Below are 23,416 nucleotides of genomic sequence, written 5' to 3' on the forward strand. Positions count from 1 at the left end.
CTTGGTGTTTTTGCTGATGAAAATACATAGCTATCATAAATAGCCCAGTTCTTTGCAGGTATGAACACCTTAAGCATTGGGGTTTTTGTAACTGTTACATTTTCCCTTTTCTGTTTGTTTTTCTTTTTTGTCTGATGTATTTGCTTTGATGTGATGGCATTCTTTTCAGCTTGGCATTTAGACAAAGGTTTCTGATGTGTTCTTGCCATTGTGTGTCATAGCTAGCTTTTAACATTTCACATCAAATTTAGCCTGACTTTTTTGTTGATTTTGTTCTGGTTTTCTACAGTGGACAGGCCAAAATCCCAGCAAATCAGAACTTCTGGTACCATAAGGCGAACTTCTTCTTTGGACACAATAACAGGACCTTACCTCACAGGACAGTGGCCACGTGATCCCCATGTACACTACCCTTCATGTATGAAAGATAAATCTACTCAGGTAAAAGCAGTAAAACAAGACAACAGAGATGTTTCATATAATTGATGTCTACTCAATTTAATTTATTAGAAATATGGATTCACTTAATTTTATTAGAAATATGAAATCCTAAAATAAGTTACAGTAGTTTTTTTTAATCTTTGCCAATGCAGTAACATCGTATGTGAGGATAATATTTTTATGGTTTTAGAAAACAGTTGTTAGAAATAATTTTCTCAATGTGGGCAGATCTATTGAGGCTAAATAAGCAGATACCAATCTCAGCCTTTTATCTGGTTTATTTTAAAGCTGCTATTTGCAAAATTCTGCTGAGTGTTATTTAAGAAAAAGCATCCATGTAACAGTGGCTGACAAACTAAAAGATTTTACTAAATCATGGTAATAAATCTGTCAGTCTCAAAAACTGTGTTTGTCTCTGTGTGTGGGACTGAGGGAAGGCCACTGAGGTTATTCATGGCCGGATACTCTTGTGATAGCCTTGGATTCTCTTCAGGGCTCTGTCCTTAGCAGGACCCTCTGGCAGGTAGGTTGCTGGGGCATTCTGCTGCTCCAGTGCTCTTTGGCTAGAAAGGTGAATTTTCTTTCTTGCCTGCTTCCTCCTTGTGCTGGAGCTTGTTGCCTGCAAAGATGATCACTATCAGACAGATTAAAAATACATAATTCTAACCACCCCTCCCCAGTTATTATCAAAGGAGCTGCATTCTTTTTTCCAGCAGTACTTTTGAGGTTTGGAATAAGCCATCTGAGTTTGTCTTGCAAACTAAATTGGAAACTAGAAGAAACTAGCTCTCTTTAGTTCTAGTTTCAATCTAACAGGCCATGTAGGTTTGGTTGTTGAATCAGTTATTTATCTCTTGTGCCACGATTCTGATCCATAGTTATCATGGGTCTTGAAATAGATTCTATGAATCTAGTCTTTTGTGTAATCCTGAGTTTCTCAGGACAAGTTGGAATGTATATAGAAGTTTCCTCATCTCTAAAATATGGTGTTGTGTGGCACAGGAAGCCCTTTAATGGGGTAAAGATAAGTACAGAATGCTTAGAAAAGAAAAAAAAAATGGGTCTGTATGTTTCAGAAATCTTACTTAATGAATTTGAGAAACTGATGATTAAAATGTTCCAAGAAAATTTTTAGAAACTGTAATGCGGAACTTTTGGAAAAGGCTGTCTTCATGTCCTGCTTATTTTGAAATGAGACAGTAGGTTTTAGCCAAAAAACAGCAGTCATATTTACTGTCACAAAAGATCTACTTAAAAAGCCCTTAATCCTGGATTTATTTTCAAGATGCCTTCTTTTCAAAATACTATGGCTTTAAAGTCTTTCTGTTTTGAAACCTTTGTAGTTACTGTATTTCTCAACCCCTCTCTTAAAATGCATATCCATATCAATCTTTACAAATACCCTTATGAATAGAAAATTTAGAATATTTAAACATTCAGAAACAAGCATTTTCACTAGTTACAGAAAAGATAAACAAACTGTTCTATAAATATTTCAGCTCCAAGTATTTGGCAGTAAAATTGCTTTCCTAGTGAGCTCAAGTAAGTGTTCAGGTTATGTGAATGTTTGACTGCCTCCCTTTGCCTCATTCAGAAACTAAAACTGAAATTTTACTTTTTCAGCATAATCAAGTATAAAAGAGAGGAAAAGCATACTGTTGTCATTACAAAATGAAGCATTATTTCAAAGGGGTAGGAGCAGGTAGATCTCAAGGTTTGCATTTGTGGATATTTTCCAGCATGGAATTCTGTTAGCCGTCTTTTTATTCAAATTGTGCCAGACTCAACCATTTATCAGTGCTTAAGCTGAGTCACTACTTGGGACTATAAATATGTAAAATGGAACAAGCATATTGACATGCACAGTGATTTCCAGCTGGAGGGCATTTTTCATTTGGTGTTTTTTTTTTTGTTTTATTTTTTGGGTTTTTTTGGGGTTGGTTGGGTTTTTTGTTTTTGGGATTTTTGGGGTATTTTTTTGTTGTTTTGTTTTTTTTTTTTTTTTTTTCCCAAATAAAATGCTCACTAGGGAGGCTGTAGATGATCATAAAACATTGTCTTATGTTTTGGTGTGTGTCTGGGTTTTTGTTGTTTGAGCTCTGTGTAGTTTGAAGTATATCTAATTTCAAGACCTGAGCATGAGTTCTAAGTTGTTGATAGGATGCATGCATAGCAAATTAAGTTAAATAAAAAGAAGTTGATGAAAATCAATAAACCATTTTTCTGTGTGAGCACGTTTCATTGGAGAATAAGTTCTCTCTTGTTTTGCTTCTAAATTTAAGAACAATGTTGTCAGTATAACTACATTGTAGGTGGAATAATTATTTCTCTTTCAAGGGTATATTTTGTTCCTAATTAAATGTTAACCTAAAATCCAAATTTTGTTCGGTTTTATTAAGGTGTTGATTATGGCTGTTCCAGCTTTCTTAGAATTCTTGTTTTTTAAAGAAGAGAGAGTTTCTGGTCTTCTTGGTGATCAGATGAGCCTTTAATGAGCTTTATTCCAAATCCTTGTTTCCACTTAAATTCTTTCAGCTTGTATAGTACTCATGAATAAAATGTTTCTTCTTCATAATAGAAGGGAGGGAACAGAATTCTGCTTGGTTTAGTTTGTCATATCTTGGAGAAAAGGAACCACAGTTCATATTTCTGTGTCTCTCACTTGCCCCGAGTGTTTTGACTGAAAGTACAGAAGAGAAGTGGTTGTTTGCTTTTGGAAAAATGCACAGTAACAGTGCAATGTGGTATTTGTACAATTCAGTATTTCTCAGAATTCTGTGTCTATGTTCGTGTGTGTATATGTGCTTATACATGAAACTGGCTGATCTTTAAGGAACACCACATTTTGGATAACCAGAGATAGGCAATTTTATTTAGTAGTGTTTTAAGTATTTCAGAAATGCAGGTAAACTTCTTATTATAAGAAGTTACTTGTGTTGGTATACTTTTTGATCCCCTTCTGAGTTTCTCCATTGTCCTACTTTCCTTTCCTTGTGTAAAATCTGAACTTTTCATTAAGGCCATTTAAAACTCAGTATAATTTCTTTCCCCATTTTTCTATCTCTTTTGGGAGCACTGATGGAACAATTTTGTACACCACTTCTTTATGCTTCATCATTGAGGTATTTCCCCCTTCATAGTGTAATGAACAACTCAATGTTGAAATGGCTGTCTAACCTTGGAATCTTCAGAAACATTTGGATAATTATCAGAATTAATAAATACAATTTTTTGGCAGTAGCTATGTAATTTAGAAGATATTTATAAAATTAAAAAAAGAGATTAAAAAGAAACATGATGTTGATGTCATAACAAAAGTATTGTCAGTTAAAGTTTGTCATGGAGTCTTTCTCAATGTAAATAATAGAAAGAAACGAACAAATGGCCTAGTGGCATTTGATTATCCAGTGATTTCCAGTTGATGACTTAGGCACATCCAGCTATATTGGAATCCAGTTTTTCTCATTGTATATGGCAATTAGGTATGGAACAAATGAAACTGAAGAAAGTTTGCAAAATGCCTTTCAGAATTTTTATTTCTCTCTAACCTAGAGAATAATGCAGAGTTTTGAGGCTAAAACATGTTTTTCTTATGGGTAGATCAAGGCTTTAATGTAGCTAGCTGTCATTAGGCACTTTTTTTTCCTTCTGGGTAGATTTTTTTTTTCTGTAATATTAAGAGACATAAACAAAGAGGCTCAATTCCATGAAGCTTTTTTACTGGTGTATTAGTTATAATTGATTTTTGTGGAATATTTTAATGATGTATATTGGCAGAAAGGACAGGGAATAAGATATGTCATAGAGCTGTGAATTTGTTATTCTGACTTAACCTCTCTGATGTTTAAGAGTGATCATCTGCAGTCAAATTGACTTCTAACTAGGCAGTTTCTCTTTGTAAAGTTTCTAATGCCCTTTGAATGCTTTAGAAATACCTGAAAACACATCAGTTTTTATCTTCTAGTGCTGCCATTGGGTTTCTTTTGAATGTGGAAGTTTTTACAAAACATGTTGCTTCCCCTGTAAAGCATAGACATAGGTAGATATTCCAGAGTGCAGGCTGGATGTAGAAATTGGAGTGAAAGGCTGGCAATAAATATGAGATACTTAAGGTACCACAGTATTATTTTAGGTTTAGGTAGCTTGGTATGCTATGCAGTCATTCTGATCTAAGTGGAAAGAATGTTGGTGTATGTCCCTGGCATGGATGGAAAAGCAAGGCAGGGTTACCAAATGTGTTGGAAGAAGAGCTGATCTCTACCAGGCTGGGTGAATTAGAACTGTGGTAATTGTGATTTACCTGAAGGCTGAAGAGAACAAGCAGATGTGGCATTCTGAGCATGTCCTATTCCATGTGTCAGCTGAAATGGACCACAAACCTTAACATCTTGAAAACAAGGGATCCGTGTCTTGTAGCTGCAGCATGCATTATCCAGTGTTTTCAAGGATCTCCCCCTAAAATCTTAGCTTCTTAGTGTGGCCTTGCAGGACTAATCCTTTGTCATGAAATTCAGTGCATTACTTCTGTGATGCTCTGAAATGTTACCAGTTTCAGAGATAGTGCCTGACATCTCTTACTGTGGGAGGTACTCTCACCCTCTCTCTGACTTGAAGTGCAGTAACTGTGGTTTTGTTTGTGATTCAGAAATTTTTCTTGTAATACAATTCTGAATTACATTCCAGCTTCAAAGTTATTTTTTTCATATGTTTAACACTTCAAGAGTACACTTTCAAATGAAGGCTACCATTGATAGGCTTGTTTTGTGGAAGTTGTAAATAAGATGAGAAAACAATTTCCATGAAATGTGACAGATTGTGGGTGCTACACACCCCCGTCTTATTTGTGATCTAAATGACAGCATTTAAGTGAGATATGAGGTGTTCATACATAAGCTAACCTTAGAAAAGCAGAATTTCTGTTTGAATACAACAAGTCTGGGTGATTCTGTTTGTTTTTTAAAAGCTTTTGCTTGAATACAAAGATTTGTTGTTACAAACTCAAAATTATTCTTCATTTAATGTGAATTACAGCATAGTGCAAGCAGCAATTTCCAGGGTTTGAAGAAGACTACCTTGTAATAATATTCTAGTAACCACTTATGTTGTATTATTTTTGTAAAGCTTTATCTTTTTTAAATTTGCCTCTAAATAGTCCATAAATGTAACACTGTCTGATTTCAGTACTGTGCTAGGAGCACCATACAATGTTTGTAATCTAATACTGCAGGTAAAATGGGGTTCACAGATAGTCTGCCCCCTGTATACTGTGTGTGTATCCTTTGCAGGTTGTGTCTTGACTCAGTTTACCAGGGGCTGAAAGCATCCATGTAGTGCTTGTCTCAAGGGGGTTGCTATTTCAGTGGAAGAGAATGTCAAAGCATTCTTGAACAAGTACAAAATTTAGTATTAAGTGAACAGATATTTTCTGATTTTTATTTTTGATTTCTGAGTAGATCCTCTGTACTATAAGGATTCCCACCTCTCTCTCCTAGCAGTCAGTGGTGGTGTTGATGAAGGTCTTTAGGGGTTGATGTTATTTTGTGTTTTGTTCTTGCTATCTGGGTCAATATCTGTTTATTAAAAATACAGTCAGGCTTGTGTGTTCTACATATTTGTTTTGGTTTTTAACAGTTTACTTCTCTGTATTGAGAAAGTCAGTTTGGCTTTTTAGATTCTTGATATCTTTTCAGTTTATTAAGCTGTAGGTGAAAGGATATGAGCTTATAGTGATCCCTGGTACACCCTTCTGCACTACAGGTAAGTATTTAGGCCCCCAAACTGCCTGGTTCTGCTTCATCCTGGTGTTCCCCAAATGGTGGAGCAGTGCTGTATTCAGAAGACATTCTTTAGAAGATAAATTTTCTTGGAATTGCCTTTTTATTGCTGGTGTCATGTGAGGATATGGTTCCAGCTGTACTTGGGATATAGTAAAATATTATAAGAGCAATTTAAATTGCAAAGTAAATTGTAACAGATTGTGAAAGCCTCTGATTTTAAAAAAGTAAAACATTTTCCCAATTTTTACTAGTTTAGTAGGAATCTGCAAGCTCCTTCAATGTTTAAAAAAACAACATTTGAACCCAACAGAATGTCTTCCACACAAATTTCAGGGAGATGAATCTGCAAAACCAAGTAATTATTTAGAGTGTGGCTCTGTTAAAATGCAGAGCAAGCAGATGCACACACACAGGTAGCACATGCATATGGCAGAGGCTCTGCTTTGGGTCAGGAGCGTTAAGTGCTGTCTGGCTGTGAGGGTCTGCCTTATCTTTCACATAGTTTAAGTTGCTGTTTTAACTTTTCACATTTGATTTTATTATTTTTTTTCATAACGACATTATCTTCTGGTTTCTTCTCCAGACCCAAACAGAAGTGGGTATTTCATAACAGAGCTATGTAATAAGTACACAGAACTCTTAACTTTTCATATAGGGATTTACTTTTTCAGCCATGAAAAAAACTGCAAGACTGACTTTTTCCATTTGGTTTTCTAGTCACCCACACAGCTTGCTGGGTCTTTGGTTGAAATATTACTGGTGGTGTAAAAATAACAGAGAAAAAGCCCCACCAAAACCATGGAAAGTGCAGGGGTGGCAGAAAACACAGGAGGGTTCTGTAGGCCTGTGCACACAGAGGCAGAGCAGATGAAATGTTAGCACTGATGGGTTAGGTGCTGGGCTGAAGGCTCTATAACACCGTGGCAGTGTGGTGGTGGTGGAGGTGCAGCCCATGCTCTGAAGTTACAGTCCTGAGCTCGATAGTGCCATGGCTCCCCTTGCAGGGCAGGGACCAGCTGAAGGGCTTGGTTTGATGGTGTTCTCCAGAGTGGTGCCCAGCCTCCTCCCTCAGCCAAACAAACAGTCTCTGGCATCCATGTGGGTACTACAGAAGCTTCCACATCCTAGATGGGAAGCAAGAGTAAGGGAAGCTGTGGAGGAGCAGGGTTTGCATGCATGAGAACAAGGCCCACAGGCATGTGGATCCTGTATCCTATTTGTCTTGTGGGCTGGGGTTTTGTCTCCTTAGAAGTGTTAGCAGTGGTCCCCTCCCTTAAAAACTCCATGGACAAATTGTTATTTTCAGTGGTACAGTTTTATTTCTTGTGTACTTACTGTGAAAGAGTCAGCTAATACTAGTAGGAGTTGTTGGGGAAAAAAATCCCACCATAAACAGATTTATGTTTATGTGCCTATAGCACTGAATTTCATACAGTTCATATCCCAAACTCTTCCTGAATTTTAGATGTTTCTATTGTTCCTGTGACTCTCTTGTTCAGGAATTCTGGTGGATAACCTCAATTTCCATTATAGTCTTGTGGCAAATAAGCATAGTGGTTGAGAGTTTGGGCTTTCTGATGCTTCTCAGTCTTTGGGGTTTAATTTTAGTTCCTACATTTAAGGACAGTCACCATACTTGCAGACTTTGAGATATGGCTGGAAAAGGCTTGCTTGTTACTGTGCTGCTCATGGAAGTTGGTGCCAGAAGTAATAAATGGTGTATAAAACTCTTATCTAGTCAGAGTTAGCAAGAAGGGATTGGTTCTGTGGTCCGGTGGTTGAGGAAGACAGGTGGGAGAAGTGAATCCTGGCTTGAGTTTGTTCTACAGTTTTTTTAATGCTGTGGATTTCTAAAAACTGTCCACTAAGTGAAATGTAGACATGTATGCCAAAGCACAGTGGGAGCAGCCAGGTAATGTTTTTTTGTCAGCCTCTGATTCCTTCTTCAGTAATGTGCATTGTTGTCATCCTTTGTAAGTGCAGGTTTACAAAGCTTTGCTTTCTATATTGCTTTTTATTTATTGAGATTATTAGTGCTGCATATTGGGTTCTGAAATTTATTCACATAACTCTGACACTGCCTAAAGAGTAAGGCAGTAATTTGTGCCAGGAGTTTTTCTCACCTGGAGAACTCAGTACACCATATTTTCTTTTTTTTTCCTTTGTAGACACCCAGCTGTTGGGCCGAGGAGGGAGCAGAAAAGAGATCCCATCAGCGCTCGGCATCGTGGGGAAGTGCTGATCAGCTGAAAGAGGTGAGAAGTTTTGCACAGTGGAGCCTTTCAAGTTTTGATAAGCCCAAGACATTTTTTAAACCCTATCTGGAGTCCAGGAAACTGCACCCTTTCCCTCTCCTCTCTTGCTTTTGAAACAGGTTTTACCCCCAGTCTAAGAGTTGTTTGAAGAGTGATTGTTATTTTATGCTTGTTGGACTTCCTCCCTTAATACTATGAAGTGTTGATTGTGAAAGAGTGGCCAGAGGGAGCCTTGAGGAACCAGCTTCTTTTTCAATGTTAGTTAGCTTTCTGACCTTTAACACTGCTCTCCTGGAAGAAGCAAGTGTCAGATGGTATGTTCACATATCCTTGCTCAGAAATTTTGTTCAAATTTTAGGTTGGAGATGGAGGGGACACCACTTCTACAAAAAAAGTGTTGATACAGTAATGGTATGAGTACTTGAAATGGTCTTTAATCATAAATATTTTGCTGTAGACTACAATTGCAACTAGAAAGAATGTACAAAAAGTGGATTTGCATTATGAGAAAATTGATACAGTAAAATGGTCTCCAGCTTAGCTGAAATGACAGTATCTCGGTTTTTGTCCCAGTAATCTCCATGTTGTCCAGAGTTTGAGTAACTAAATCTGTCCAGAACCTAATAAGGGGCTACATTCAGCCTCATGCCTATGTCAGGAAGAGTGTGTCCTCTCTTCAAGAACTCCACTTTTCTTTTAGAAAAATGAATCTTGCAGCATGTTTCCATGATGGAACTTTTCCCTCATACTCTTGGCTTTTTGCATGCTCTTTCCTGACTCTCTGTTGAATAGGGCCTTCAAAAATGAGAAGGAATGCATAGGTTATCTAAGGAGAAGAAGTTAAAAGGCAGTATATATTCTTCTTGTGGACAGCCATTGATAGAATAATTGTCAGAAGGAGTGATGCAAGTTTAATTCCTCAAATTTTAAAATCACATTTGACAAATACAGAATAATCTTGCAATCCATTGGTGGCAACAGCCTCATTTGTAAAGGTGAAGTCCTGGGCCAAAGATAGGTTGATCAAAAGAGGGTTTTCTGTTCCCATCTCACAGAATACATCTTGATGTATTGGTACATGGGCCTTGATGTATTGGTACATGGGCCTTGAGTTTGCTGGGATGACTTCACCTGCAGCTGTGAGGAAGTATTCACAGTCACAGATTAAGTGACCAGAACTAAGTGCGGAAGGAGTTTTGTGTCTGAGAAGTTTTGGCTTAAACTTTACCTACCAGCACAAAGAAATGATCATTCAGATAGGAGTAGCATCTGTTTCTCTAGGATAATGTTTCCTTGCCTTTGCTGAGAGACTATCCTTCATACTCTGGCAATTTCCTATCAGTTTGTGCAACAAGCAGCTCTTCACCACGGGCCTGTGGCTGTCAGTGATAGTGAACCCTTCAGCATGTAAGCAAGTCTCTGCCATTTGATAACAGTGATCCATTGTGCTGGGTTCCCACCCTCTTGGTGTACTGACCACAAGAGAAAGATAAGAAATGTGTGGTCAATATGCTTCACAGTTCCTTTTTTTGCTAGAATGCGTTAGTAGACAAAATGGGTTCTGTGGAAGAGAGTTGTTTCTATCCAAACTTTGCGATGGCTGTTCACCCCAAAACCTACCCTTTTCTTCTTCAGCATACAGTTCTTCCCCTTCCTCTGTTTTCCTTTCTCCAGCTACTCAGGCCAATTTTCTTACCTTTCTAGTTCCTTGGGTTCATAGCCCATGTCATACTTCATGCATCATCCAGCCACTATTCATCTGCCCTATTTGAGCTCTTACTTTCTTAACTTCCAGGTCCTTGTTAGTTCTGGTTATCCATTGTTTGGCTTCTATTTTATCTCTTTCGTTTTCCTTTCCCTCAGTGTCAGCCTGTGTGGTGGGTGTTAAGTGTTTGTTCAATACCGGCAGTGTCTGTGCACTCGGTTTCTTTGTGCCGCATTAACCTCCAGGTCCTGGAAGGAGAAATTCCCTAGTGTGGTTACACAAACTGTAAAGCCCATGAGAGACAGAATTGTTAACAAGTGTAGTGCCAGTTCCAGATATCTTTCTTGAACATGTGCAAACTGAATTTTTTTGCCAAAGCTTCCCCAAATGTAAAGATTCTTCCAGAGGACTAGAGGAGCACATTTGCAGCATAAAGGACCCTCAGGCAAATGTTTGGTTTTTTCATCCAAAACAGTGGAGAACAGAACCATGCAGGTAAAAAGCTTAAAGTAATGTGCTTTGGCACATAAAATGGTAAAATCTCTTCCACCCTCCCTTTCATTTTAAATCACATTCTTAAACAGCCCTAGCACCTCTACTGAAGTCTCTGATGGGAAGGAGATAGAGTAGAATGTTGCATGGTAGACATCTGACAAAGCTATTGGCAGCTGAAAGCAAGAGCATAAGTAAAGAAAATGAAAATATCACCTTCTCCTGGGCAACTGCATTTCTTGTGCGTAGTGTAGGTAACACTCTGCTCAGAATTTTGAATTGTTTGTTACAATATTTGACAGTAAACAAGCAGATAGCTGTTGGCAGTTTCCATGACTTGTTTTAGCAATTTGTATTCATGTTTTCTTACTGCAAAAATTTATGGTAATGATTTCTAGCATTTTTTTAATATATTGGTAGTGTAAACTAGCTAAACGCTTGTGTGATAGTTACTGGTTTTGATAAAATAACATTGTGCATTTAAGTTCAAAAATTAGTTTTTTCCTTGGTTAATTTGAGTACTATTAAAATTAAATAAGTTTCTTTAATACTGCTAACTCTTTTTTAAAGATTTTAAAACAAAAACATCCAAGCAAGCAAATGAATTCAGAATGGCCACTTACAAAAAGGATTTCAGTTTGGGTAGTGAAACTTTGCAGTTAATTGAAATAGCTGTGTGTCAGGATTAAGGCTGTCTAGCACTAAAATAGATCTATATTTGCTTTCTTGTTGTGAGTCTATTAGAAATTTAGAAGTCCTTAGCTCTCAATATAAACTTTCCTTTAATCATTTCATAACAAAATCTACTTTTAAAGAATTTGTTTATTCTGAAGGGCTCTACTACTTGATTTTAAGAAGTCTTAAGTGTGACTTGTCTAAGATGATGCCACACTGCTTTAACATTGTTTCAGTAGATATATGTCTGGACTGGGACATAAAGACTGTGGTCAGTCTTTATACTGGACACTAATTTTTTTCCCTTTTCAACCTGAATAATGAGTTTGAAATGCTCTTGTTGTTGTTCAGGGACAATTTTAGTTATAGCTTACCCTGAACTGGAATTTACCCAGAACTGGGGAAAACCCTTTATTTAAAACTATTAGTTTTTGCTTTGTATAGGTTTTTAAAGACATATTTCAGACAGCTGACATTTCACTTCCCTTAAGCAGCTCTCTGTGCTGTGTCTGTTACACAGACAGCAGCAGCCCCTCACTGGAAGGTCCCTTTTGCTCTAACAGAGTACTTGAAAAGGACTTAGGAATAAAAGAGAATTGAATATGAGAGCTCGCATGCCTAATGTGCTTTCATATAGCAATTGAAAGATTGTATTGAAAGGTTTAGGGAGAATTTCTAATGCTTCTTTTGCTCTTTGACCTATTGGCTAACTCGTTTATTAACAAACATTTAATGAATGAGATAGAGCTCACTCATTAACAAGGAGTTTGTGGCTTGATCAGCAGTAGGAAGTTACCATGTTGTGTAGGCTGAGCTGTAGAAATGCAGCCTAGTGACTGGTAAATATTAGTGAGCATTTGAGAGGTATGGTGGGGTGTGTCAGGTTCCTTCATCTTAGTCTGCATCTAGGTCCCTTCAAAAGGGAAAAATTACCAGGATATTTAGATTATCCCAGTGTTGTAAAGAACTGATCTAATTTGGTTACTTCTCAATTTTGTACCATTAGTTATATTAGACTGCATGCATGTCACAGGTGGCATAGAGCTTTGTACAGCTTTGAGCTATAGAAATAACTTAGCAAGCAAAAAATATATTTATAGGAGATTTTCCTGACTTGTTTGTTCAGTAATCCTGGATGGTCATCTTACATTTGGCTGACAGTAAACCATGAAGGACTTTGTGCCCTGAATGACTTTGTGTAGGTTTCTGATGCACTGTTCTTTGTGTTTTCTCAGTGTTTTTTGTTGGTGGGGTTTTTTTATAAATTACTTTAAAATAGGTGAAGAGAAGAGTCTTTCCACTGCATCAGCAGCATTGCAGACTACAGTCATTTGGAAGAGCAAAGTCTAAAATTTTCTTAATTTTTTTGAAATGTGCATAGATCTGTGCTGTGTTTTCTCTCTCCATGCAGTCACATCAAAGTACTTGCCAAATGTGAATTAAAATACATTTTTTTGAAATTTACTACCATATATGTTTATACATTGAAATATAGCAAAAAAATTTTAGATAACAAATAGCTTTCGAACATTGGAAATAGCATTCAAATTAGGTTTACTCCTTGATGAATTCCTTGATTTTTATTCTTTTTGGCTGTGTTTTACTTTCAGCTGTATCCTCTAAGAAAATAACTGTATTTTCTAAGGAGAATCTTCTGACCCTCTTCAAGTTAGGTAGGCAGGGAGAGCATTTGAATTGGTAAACAAAAATTATTCACATGTAATGGATCTAAGGGCGCATATGTGCAAGGCTAAGGCTTAAATATCTCTGACAAGTGGGTGCTCTAGGATACAGATTAGATGTTTTTGTGATGATTTGCACATGTTCCTTAATATGACTGTGTACACCCCAGTCACACTAATGCTCAGTTATGTTAGACTGCATGCAGTTGGGCGTGGGGGGGAAGTGGTGTCCCAAACCCCGTCTGTTCTCAGCTGCTTGGTGAAAATTGAGGGTTTTGTTACTGCCCTTTGGTTTCCCCAGTGCAGCACATGGTTCCTTTCCTGCCACTTCCTTGTCACCATTTTCTTTGCCCAGATCTGGTCTAATGCTGGATCTTTAAATGCCTGTTTTCCTGATACCACTCACTTGGCACCATTTTCTTTGCACAGAGACTCCCTAGCTCATATTCGCTGCACCAGTTGAGTGCCCAGGAGACAGAATCTACTGTTTCTTTGAGATAATTGGTAAAACAGGTGCCATCAAGGCATATGTTTCAGACTCTTCTCTTACTCCATGAATTTTATTTATTTTGTGAAAATTAGTGTAGCTCATACTGTAGATCATTTTGCTTATGTTTGGTGCTCTGGCACTTTTCTGCTGCCTGAGAAGAAGGTGTAGATAAACTTGGAGGAAGCTAGCACAGCTATTTGCTGTTGGTAGGAGTGGCTTTATTTCAGCTTGAGATAGAAAATAATTGGTAATTTAAAAGATAATCTTGTAGAAGGAAAAAAGCTATTGCAATTTCAAGATTAGCAAGTGGTAGAATGCCTGTGGACTCCCCTTGGTGAAGAGATGGAGCATCATTCAGTTCAGTGGATTTGGTGTACTCATTGACACTGCCAGCTTGCTGGTTGTCTGTGCCAGCAAGCCTCTGTCTCCCAGGGCTGCATAAATAGGATAAATAGGAAATGGCAGATTCCTTTTTATAAGCCCGTGTTACTTTCTCATTTTCTTGTCCAAAAGTAACTGCAACATCATGGACAGCTAGGGTCCTGCAAGTTCAGGGCTAAGGATATATAATCTAAGAAGGCACATCTGTTTCTTCACTGCATTGCTTGTTTGGCTTAAGAGATTGTATCAGCTCCAGATACACAGTCAAATCAACAATTTTCCATCTTCTGTTTCTCCTCAGTGACCCAAGCACTCTTTCCTTTGTTAGTGTCAAGAACCTACTGACTGCCACAATACACATACTCTTGAGGTGGCTGAGAGAACCCTAAATTCCAGGGATCTATTGATTCCTTTCACAGTATCAGAGCTTCAAGGTTTTTGGCTAGCCTAGAGACATACCAGCCTATCAACACTCTCCCATTTAGAGTTTTCACTGTGCAAATTTTGCAGTGAGAGGCTATGTTGCCAAAGATTTGCAAGCTTATTTGTGACAGAAATCAGTCAGTCAGATCTCTCAGGTGGTGTTGTGTAGATATTTTCTTTTCAGAGTGTGCTCTTGAGGAAAGCTCAGAAACTATATTTCATCTAAATTAAACAAAATAGTGTATTTAACTTTTTGACTTAGGAAGAAGTGCACAGGGAAATGAAAGATTTATATGCAGCACTCTCCTTGCTTTCTGATTATTCTTATAGCCAGCCATCTCTGTCCACAGCTGTCTTCTGATCCAGGCATCATTTTTCTCCTCTGTTTCTAAAGGGGAAGATGAGGATTATTTCCCAGTTCTCCCCATTCTTCAATATTCCAATGTAAGACATAAATATTTGTAATGTGTGCATATTTACCAGAGTAGTTACCTGCATGTTTTTTCATCTATATGTTAGATTTCCTAACTTCTACAAGGAGAAGGGGAAATTTCTAGACAAATGGATTTATTGTTTTTAGTCATGAAATACCTCTTTAGACTGCAAAGTTTCTTGCAATATTTTGCTTGAGTTCTACCTTTGATGAAGAGTTTAGTGTCCCAATTCTCTAAATGTAGCTCATCTGTGTAAGTAATGCAGTTGTATTAGGGCTCTATTGTTCTGGGTATATTCGACACACAGACCCTTTTGGAACTCTTGAACTGTTTGTGTGTTGTTTAAAGATCAAAGTATTCAGCCATTTCTGAGTAGCAGTTCTCTAAATATGGGTAATGACCTGTGGCAACACTTGATGTGAAGCCTTAAAGATAGATTGTTCTTCTGTGAGTGCTACCAGAAACAGCACAAAGAAGAGTTCACAGCCTGCAGCAGAGCTCCATCCAAACCTCTTCACCAAGCACTGTCATCTCTGACACTGTGAGGAGTGATGTGAAGTGATTCTCTGACATGGAGTTGCTTTGCAAGAGTACCAGTGATATATTTAACTACATGGAAATAACCACAGAGTGCATGTACTTGTGAGTTGTCACTCAGAAGGAGAGGTTAGTTTCCAGCTGATGGATGAATTCCATGTGCATTCGTTCTCCTTACTTGCCCTTTGGGTTTTTAAAAATTGTATCTCTAGCTGAGTTAAAAATTAAATGGGGTCATGCATGGCCTTGTATTCCAGTGTGCTGAGCATGAGGAACAGTGGGATTTGAGCCTAAGGGAACAAATTATCCAGTTTTAAGGAAGTGTCTGTACCTGTTGTGTGAATTTACACACAGTCTAAACTTCTGAGACAATGTTTATAGAGGTAAGTACTCTTTCATGTAGAAGTTTCCCAGGAGGAATAAATAAGTAGAGGAATCCCAAAATGAAATTCTTTGGTTTCTTGTTAAGGAGCAGGTCAAATGGATAATGGCTTTAGTTGCATTTGACATTTAAAATGTAACTTTTGATTAGACATCTTTGCATCAGACAGCAGGAAAGATAATTCCGTCTGCCTGAAGGAATCTGTGGTAATATTGCCTGCAGGGAAGTGCTATTAAATGTATTAGATAAGTACTCCAAGATGAACAGTGCATTTTGAGTGCCAGTTGTTTGTAAAGGTTCTTTTATGATGAATTATCATGAAAAAACTTTGTTTTGGTTTAAGATCAAGCAAATTAAACTGTAGGCTTTAAAGTCCCCAGTTTAAACAGTTACAGATTAGAAGATGCTACAAATTGTCATTCTGACTGCTTTTATTTGCATCAGATATAAATGAGGAAATTCAATAAATAAACTAAGCCTGTTGTCATATTCATATTGGTGGATGGGGCAGATGCTTTGGAGTAAGTATCTGATAAGCAGAAAGAAGCTTTAATGCTCATACTTCAAGGAAAGGCAATCCTATATGCCTGTAAAATCCTCCAAAGAGGATTTTGTCGATGATTCACTTCATACGTGAAGATTTGGGCAGGTACCCATTTCATACCTCATTCTCACACCAGTGAACTCCTCTCCAGCAGATTGCCAAGCTGAGGCAGCAGCTGCAGCGCAGCAAGGCGAGCAGCCGGCACAGCAAAGAGAAGGAACGTCAGTCACCGCTCCATGGCAACCACATAGCACTCAGTCAGACTCAGGTAAGGGGAGCTCCTCACATCAACAGCCTCCCGCCTCAGCAGCCTTGGCTGAACGGCCTGCTGAGCCTTCCCATCTGTCCTGTGTTTGCTCTCTGGTGTGGCACATCAAATGCTTACAGGCTGATACTGCTGTGCCTTCACTGGACTTTATCTGATGGTCGTCATATAATAAAGGAAGGGTTGCACCATGATAGCAACTGAAATATATTATGATGCTGTAAAAGTTATGGGCATGGCCAGATAAGGCTGTGCTTCCAGGGATGCATACTTGCTTCCAAGACTAATTTTTTTTGTGGTAAACTTTCAAAGCTCCTCTGGAAGGTATTTACTTACCAGTTTTGCAACCTAATTCCATCTGGGCCAGTAAAAAAAAAAAAAAAGAAAATAAAGAAAAAGAAAGTACCAAAGCAGGATGCAGTGGAGGATACCCAAAGCAGTCCTGATCTAGTCACTACAACCTGTCAGCAAAATTGAAACCCAATTACAGTTCTAAAGCTCAGGTGAGGTTCAGCCAATATCTTTATAAATCTTAAGGCACTTGTAGAAAGCATTTAACCATGGCTTATTTGAGAGTGCAGATATTTGAGTCCTGATTAAATTTCACCTGATCCTTAACTTGGATTCCCTGTTACTAACAGGCCACTCTGAACATCTGAAATGTTGGTTCTATCGTGGTATTTCTTGAGTACCTTTTTAACTACCTGGTGTTCTATATCAGCTAGTTACAGCAGCTGGTTGAGCTGTGATGGCTGATTCCTTACATTCCTTCTATGGGGATAAAAATCTTGTGGTCCTAATGCAGGAAGACAATAGGAATTTGATGCTCTTCCTGAACCTGTTAGCCTTCATAACAAAGGATCCTACTACATTTGACATAGAAAAGGGTTTTGCTTTACATCTCAAAGTAAGCTGTTGCAAGTACCTGTGCCATTATAGTCACATAGCAGACAGTCTTTGACACAGATTGAAACCCACCTAGGACATATGCTGTGGAGAAACATTGTTTAGTACTTGGAGCTCGCTTTGTCATTGCTCATGTGACATTTTGGTTTCTCAGGAAGAAGTTCTCTGATAAAGCCATTCTGCAGGCTGTGTGTTCTGGCAATCAGAGAATGCTTGCAGGCAAAAGACTTGCACCTTGGAAGCTGCACATTGTGCAAGATGCACTTGATAAGAACTCAAAAAATGCTTACATTTTGTCTTAAGCATCCTGTGATTCTGTGAGGAGGAGGAGAACAAGTTGATTGACACATGAGACTGTTCATGGCTGTGTGTGTAGCTGCTGCCAAGGTGAAGCTTTTAAGGTTGAGTGTGCAAGACTCAGTGCAATCTCAGGAATGTTTCCTGTTGGTAACAGAGCTCCACTCAACAGCCTTTTCTGAAAATCATACTTGTGCTCACTTAGATGCTTTTTTCTTAAAGTCAAGATGATTTCTCTTAAGACCTTTAACATAAAGTTCTGAAAAGGTATTAGCTAATAAAATTAAAGGTTCTGAATGAATGTTTTATTTTGCATTCACTAAAACCAACCAAAAGAGTGTAAAAGTGCATTAGGTGAATATTTTGGTTGAGTCATTAAGCTTTAGGAATGTTATGAAAGGCCTTTTGGATCCCAGTTAGCATCAGGGCCCCATGCACTCCCCATCCCCCTGCAGTGTAAACCTTAGTCTGTTCCTCTGGAAAGTACATACACCTGTCTATTAACTACCAAGTGAAGTCATGGAGTGTTTTGGTTATACAACTCTTCTTTGACTTAAGGAGAGATGATTTTATTAGCTTTTGATTTATACAGGCATTTGTTTTTATTTAAATTCACCAAGTAAAGATGATCTTCTAAATGGCAAAATTAATACACACCTTCTTACTTAAGCTTTTCGTTTTGGTCTCAGATTTCTGCCTTTATTCTGTTTTCCATCTTTACATTATGTTGCTGTCTGCCTTCTAGGCTTGTATTTCCAGATCTGTCCCTATGCCACTGTCAAGCATTTCAGTGCCAAAATCAACTGCTTCACGTGTGCCGTGTAATGTAGAAGGAATAAGCCCTGAACTGGAAAAAGTATTCATTAAGGAGAACAGTGGAAAAGAAGAGGTATCCAAGGTAAGCATATAGTAACATGTTTATGGTTGTTATCTCTTTGTAATCTGTAAACACAGGGAAAACCTTCCTCTTAAAGAACCTTCGTTGGTTCTTTAATTACAAATAATTTTCTTCAAAGAACTGTTTGTTTGAAAACTTTGTTTTGGTGTTTTAGCATGGTGGGTTTTTGTTTTTGAGTTTTCTTTTTTATTTTTAAAGGGCTTCTGGCCAAACCTACCTTGTTAAGAATGCCCTTTCTGTAGAGAACTTGCATGTTTTCATGAGAGAAGTGTTAGAACATTCAGACACTTCAGGCTGCAGTAATAAGTAATTAGAGATCAGGAGATTGTTATATTTGCTTCATTTTGCACTCTTTTTCTTGAGCAGGATGTAAGTTTCCAGTACTATGCTCTCCTTTTTGGTTTTAATGCTTTTTTTCCATGGACTGAATGTAGACCATTTTACTGCCATGAAACCTCTGTGATCTGTCATGGGAGATGTCTGTATGGAAAATACTGACAAATAGGGCAGCTTTGCTTTGGAGCATTGGACTTTTCATTGAGGAATTTGATGACACTGAAAATGTGGATTACTTGGTTTACAGCTGCTGTTTCCTGAACAGCCAGTGAAAATTTTCTGCTGTGGAATAAAGTACTCCATGTTTTTTTTTCCTAATCTCCAAGCTGTAGGTGCTTTTCTCATGAATGGTCATATAACAGCAATTCAGTGTACAAATCAAGCTATAAAACTTCCATCAGAGGTTTAAGATTCTGAAACCTTATGTTTGCAGTTCTTCATATCAGTAGTAAACTTCAATTTTTTTTGGAGTAGTCTTGCCTTCTCCAGACCCCTAGTTGTGTGGACAAAGCAGTCTTAAGAATGTAGTAGTAGTTCTATGCTAAGTTTTCTTTCCTAAGTCTGTCTTATCCCTTTAGAAGAAGTGTGTATTGTGCCAGGTGAATAAGGAAAAACCCACACATGCAGCCTGAATGCCCAGCTCAACAAGCCTTGTTGCAGCATCTCCAAAGAGTACAAAAAAGTGTGTATTGCAGTGCCACCATTGACGTTGCTATGGCTGGGGTTGTAATCTCCTGTAGTTGGAGGATGTTTCATTTATCTATCAGACAAATCATCCTTGTAAATGTTGTCCTTGTGTTTTAACAGCTTATTGCTTGGGATGCAGAGCTCTCCTGTGTTACTGAATGTACTGACTCTGATCCAGCAACCCAGCTAAGCACATACTTAAGTGCATTGTTGGATTTGGGCCAGAGGTGCTCGCAGTTTACGCAACCAAGGCAATCGTGAACCCTTCCTCCAAACATTCAGCTGGCAAGAGCTTCAGACACAAAAGAAAGTCATAAATCACACATTGCCCTTGAAGTCAAGTCCATCTTTGTGGGCAGAGGGTGTTTCCTGCTATGTAACTGTTAATTTCTGTGAACTCTGGTCTTGTGGGACCTAGAGTGGGACTCCTAGCACTGTGAGATTACAAGCTCTCTGTTTGCTTATGGAAGATCATAACAAGATCATAATTTACTTAAATCTTACTGCTGGTGAACTTTTTCCTAATACAGCAGTTTAGCCTGGGGGACTAGGGGCAGCTGGGTCAAAGGTTAGGAACCACTGAACAAAAGATAAACCATAGGAAACCAAACTCTAGTGATCCTGTTCGTTTTTCTTTCAGTTTTCTGCCATTCTTTCTCGCTGTAACATTTTGTATTTTTAGAAACTCTTTTAAAAGCACAGTCAAAGATAGTTTGTTGCTTTGGAATATGTCTTCTGTCTTAACTCACACTGATTTAGTTCTGTTACTTCTCTGAAATGTTTAAAAAAATTTGTTTTAGCATCTTAATGGTGGTTAAAATTGTAGTTATAAAAGCAAAAATAACCAAACCACTCTTGTGTTGTTCAGTTATTTTTGTATTTCATAAAGATAGTTGAGGATTAGTAATGTCTTTGTGTCATTACAGTCAATAGGATTTTTAAAAGGTAAAGTTTAGAGAGTTTGCGTAGTGGTCAAAATACTCAAAAAATTTCATTCTTTGCAGTTTAGCCATAGCTGTATTTTTTCGCATAATTCATCTTGCTTAGTTAGCTGAAGGTATTCCCTTTTTGCTTTCATAAAATGAATTTGTCCTTTTTGAGCCACTTCTTAATCACCTCTTTCTCCTCAAATTTATTAATAAACTTCTAATTAATGTTCTAATGCATTTATTCAAAATTCTTGGATATATTTTCCTTCCTTCTTTTTATAACTTGCGGATTAACTCTGACAAGGTGTGATGGTGTGTCTCTATTCTCGCCATAACTTGTAAGATGGGATCAGTTTTTGTGAAGTTGTTGCACCTTTTGTTCTTTGTCCCATTGTAATTCCACAACACCATCATTGGAGACTCAGGTGCAAAAAGATGATGGGCTTTTTGTAGGGATTAGGGGTGTTCCCTCTTCTGGAATACAATAGTGGAAATTATGAAAAGTGCCCTGTAGCAGAACACAGACACATTCATAGGCCTTCTGTTAGGAAAAACATTCTACTGGAACAAGTATACAGAAGTAATTAGAAATAAGTAAATTTTGATGGATTATCAACACTGTGCAAGTAAACTGATTACTTTGTTCCTTGTTTGATTTCTAATGCTTCTGGAAGGAGATGGCAAGGTGGTTTTATGTACCTATCTGGAAACTTAATCTTTTAATAAAATGACTTCTTTTATTTTGCACAGATGCAGAGGATCCTTAGTTAACTTCTCATAGCCTTCATCTGAAAATCGTTTTTTTCCTACATGTTCCTTCCTAGGGTACATTATGGTTTTTGCACTTGCACCTTATAAAGTACATTGATGGCTTCACTGATGCCAGCAGGAAGAAGCACTTTCCTGTGTTGGCCTTTGTGTTCCAGTCTGGAGGAAAGTTTTTCAATCAATAGCGTTGAATGCTTTGCTCTGAAGAAGTTGCCTCCTAAACAGATGTACAGCTTGTGAGGAGACTCCCATTGGTAATGCCCTTACAGACTGGTGGCATTCCTGATTCTTCTAAGTGGAGTGTTGTTGAGGTGTTTTCCAGCAAAAAGATTGATGCTGAAAACAAGTTGGTGAATGGTAACAATGTATTGAGAAATGCATATGTGTTGTCAAATGCAGCTTTTTCCTGCCTTTGCTGGGAGATGAGAGCAGTATGTGACTGTGTCCATGAACACGCATCCAGTAGGGATGGACAAACGTCCTGTCAGAATGCATTTGACATAAGGTTAATACATGACATACTTGGAAAAAACCCCTCAAGAAATAGCACATAGAATGCAGTAATTTCTAGTTGTTTTCCATGCATTGGGCATTATGGGAAGTAATAGCAGCTGTACCAAATTAGTTACCCTCTTTCTTATCTTATAAGAGATAAGTTACCCTCTTTCTTATCTTATGTGAGAACTTCAGTTTGAGAATAGTTCAGGCATGACTCATAGAAAGTAACTTCAAAAGTGTTTTTTTCCATCGATCAGGTTTGATATATAAAGTTTTTAACAAGCTAAATAGTTATAATTGATATTTTCATGGTGATTTTTCTACTTGTCAGCAATGAGGGAAAGATAAATATAAGAACACAGCAATCTGAGATATTAACAGGCATTTTTTTATGCCTAATAAATGTTACTGCACTTGTAAAGAATGATAAATATTTTAGCTTTTTCTGCTTGTGTGTATATTTAGATATGTGTTTAAAAATACGGATTATTTTTGTACCTCAGGCTTTAGTTCAGGGGAGATTGAAACATGTGATGTGGGATATACTTCCTGACTGCCTGAGACTACATTGTTCCTCTAGGTGTGGAAGAACATCTGTGTTATCCTGAAGTCTTTAATTATGTGATCATGATCACTCGCTGGTTTTTTCCCCCCCCTGTAATCCTTGTTTTACCTGTTGCATAGACCATAGTGTATGACCTTAATGAGCAGCTGTTTGGTGTTTTTCCCTTCTCCTCCTTAGATTTGTGTCCTCATGCTTACTGTTACACCTTGCTTTGAAGTCAGAAATGTGAACTTTTGCCTGAGATTTTGCTTCTTTACAATAGCAGCATGTCTGAAATTTTGTTCACTTTACATCACAGTTATGTGAGAAGAAAGATGGTATTATTTACACTTTATGGATGGGGAAACACAAATCCCATCAGGGTTCTATAGTGTGGTTGTTCAGGTAACTCAGGATGATACATTCCATTTTAGGAGTTCAAAATCCTAAGTCTCCTGTAGTTTCCTTCTGCATCTGTTAATGCAGAGGACTTGCAAATCAGACCTGTATAAACTGGGCATCCAGAAGAGATACTATAGAAGACAGAGGTTGGTTTAGTTGATTCTCTGACATCTCACAGGATTTTTGTGGCAGAGAGAGAAATAAAAATGCTGTTTTGTTTGGCAGATTTTTTGGTGGTGGTTTTTTTTTTGGAGTGGTCTTTTTTTCTTTGTTGGTTTGGTTATGATAATGATGAGACTACGTTCTTTCTGCAGCTTCAATTTTGCTTTCTCTCTTCGGTCTGTGTAACAAATGCTACAGAGCTGCAGCATTGAATGAGTCAGGGCCTGTTGGGGTGATGGGAATGGAACACCAAGTCATGTTGTAACGCATGTGCAATGGGAGCTGAGCTGTTGGAACAGACCACACAGCTGTGCCCAAACCTTACGGCGTTTGATGGAGCAGCTGTAATGTTCCCTTAAGTGTGTTTCTTTGCTCTTAGTTGAAATACGAAATGGTACTAACTGGAAGACTCATAAGAAGAAAATTATCTTCCAGCTCTGCTCTGTCTGCCTCTTTGTGTAATATGTGGTGGTTTTCTGGGTAGACTGTTGCTGAAAAGGGGAGAA

At 37.9% G+C, this 23,416-nt stretch overlaps 1 protein-coding gene across 4 annotated transcripts in view; it reads left to right on the forward strand.

Moving 5' to 3' along the window:
• The window catches only part of GLCCI1 (glucocorticoid induced 1), a 53,612-nt gene that overhangs the window by 19,252 nt on the left and 10,944 nt on the right, over window positions 1–23,416 (forward strand). For 2 of the 4 annotated variants that reach the window (XM_059473398.1, XM_059473413.1), the window contains exons 2-5: window positions 290–441; window positions 8,387–8,473; window positions 16,370–16,486; window positions 18,432–18,584. In XM_059473398.1, the coding sequence (XP_059329381.1) occupies window positions 290–441; window positions 8,387–8,473; window positions 16,370–16,486; window positions 18,432–18,584 (509 nt within the window). The remainder of the gene's footprint in view (window positions 1–289; window positions 442–8,386; window positions 8,474–16,369; window positions 16,487–18,431; window positions 18,585–23,416) is intronic. The other 2 variants (XM_059473405.1, XM_059473419.1) reach the window with 1 other exon arrangement.

Source organism: Ammospiza nelsoni, chromosome 1 (genome assembly GCF_027579445.1).
Source record: "Ammospiza nelsoni isolate bAmmNel1 chromosome 1, bAmmNel1.pri, whole genome shotgun sequence".
Lineage (NCBI taxonomy): Eukaryota > Metazoa > Chordata > Aves > Passeriformes > Passerellidae > Ammospiza > Ammospiza nelsoni.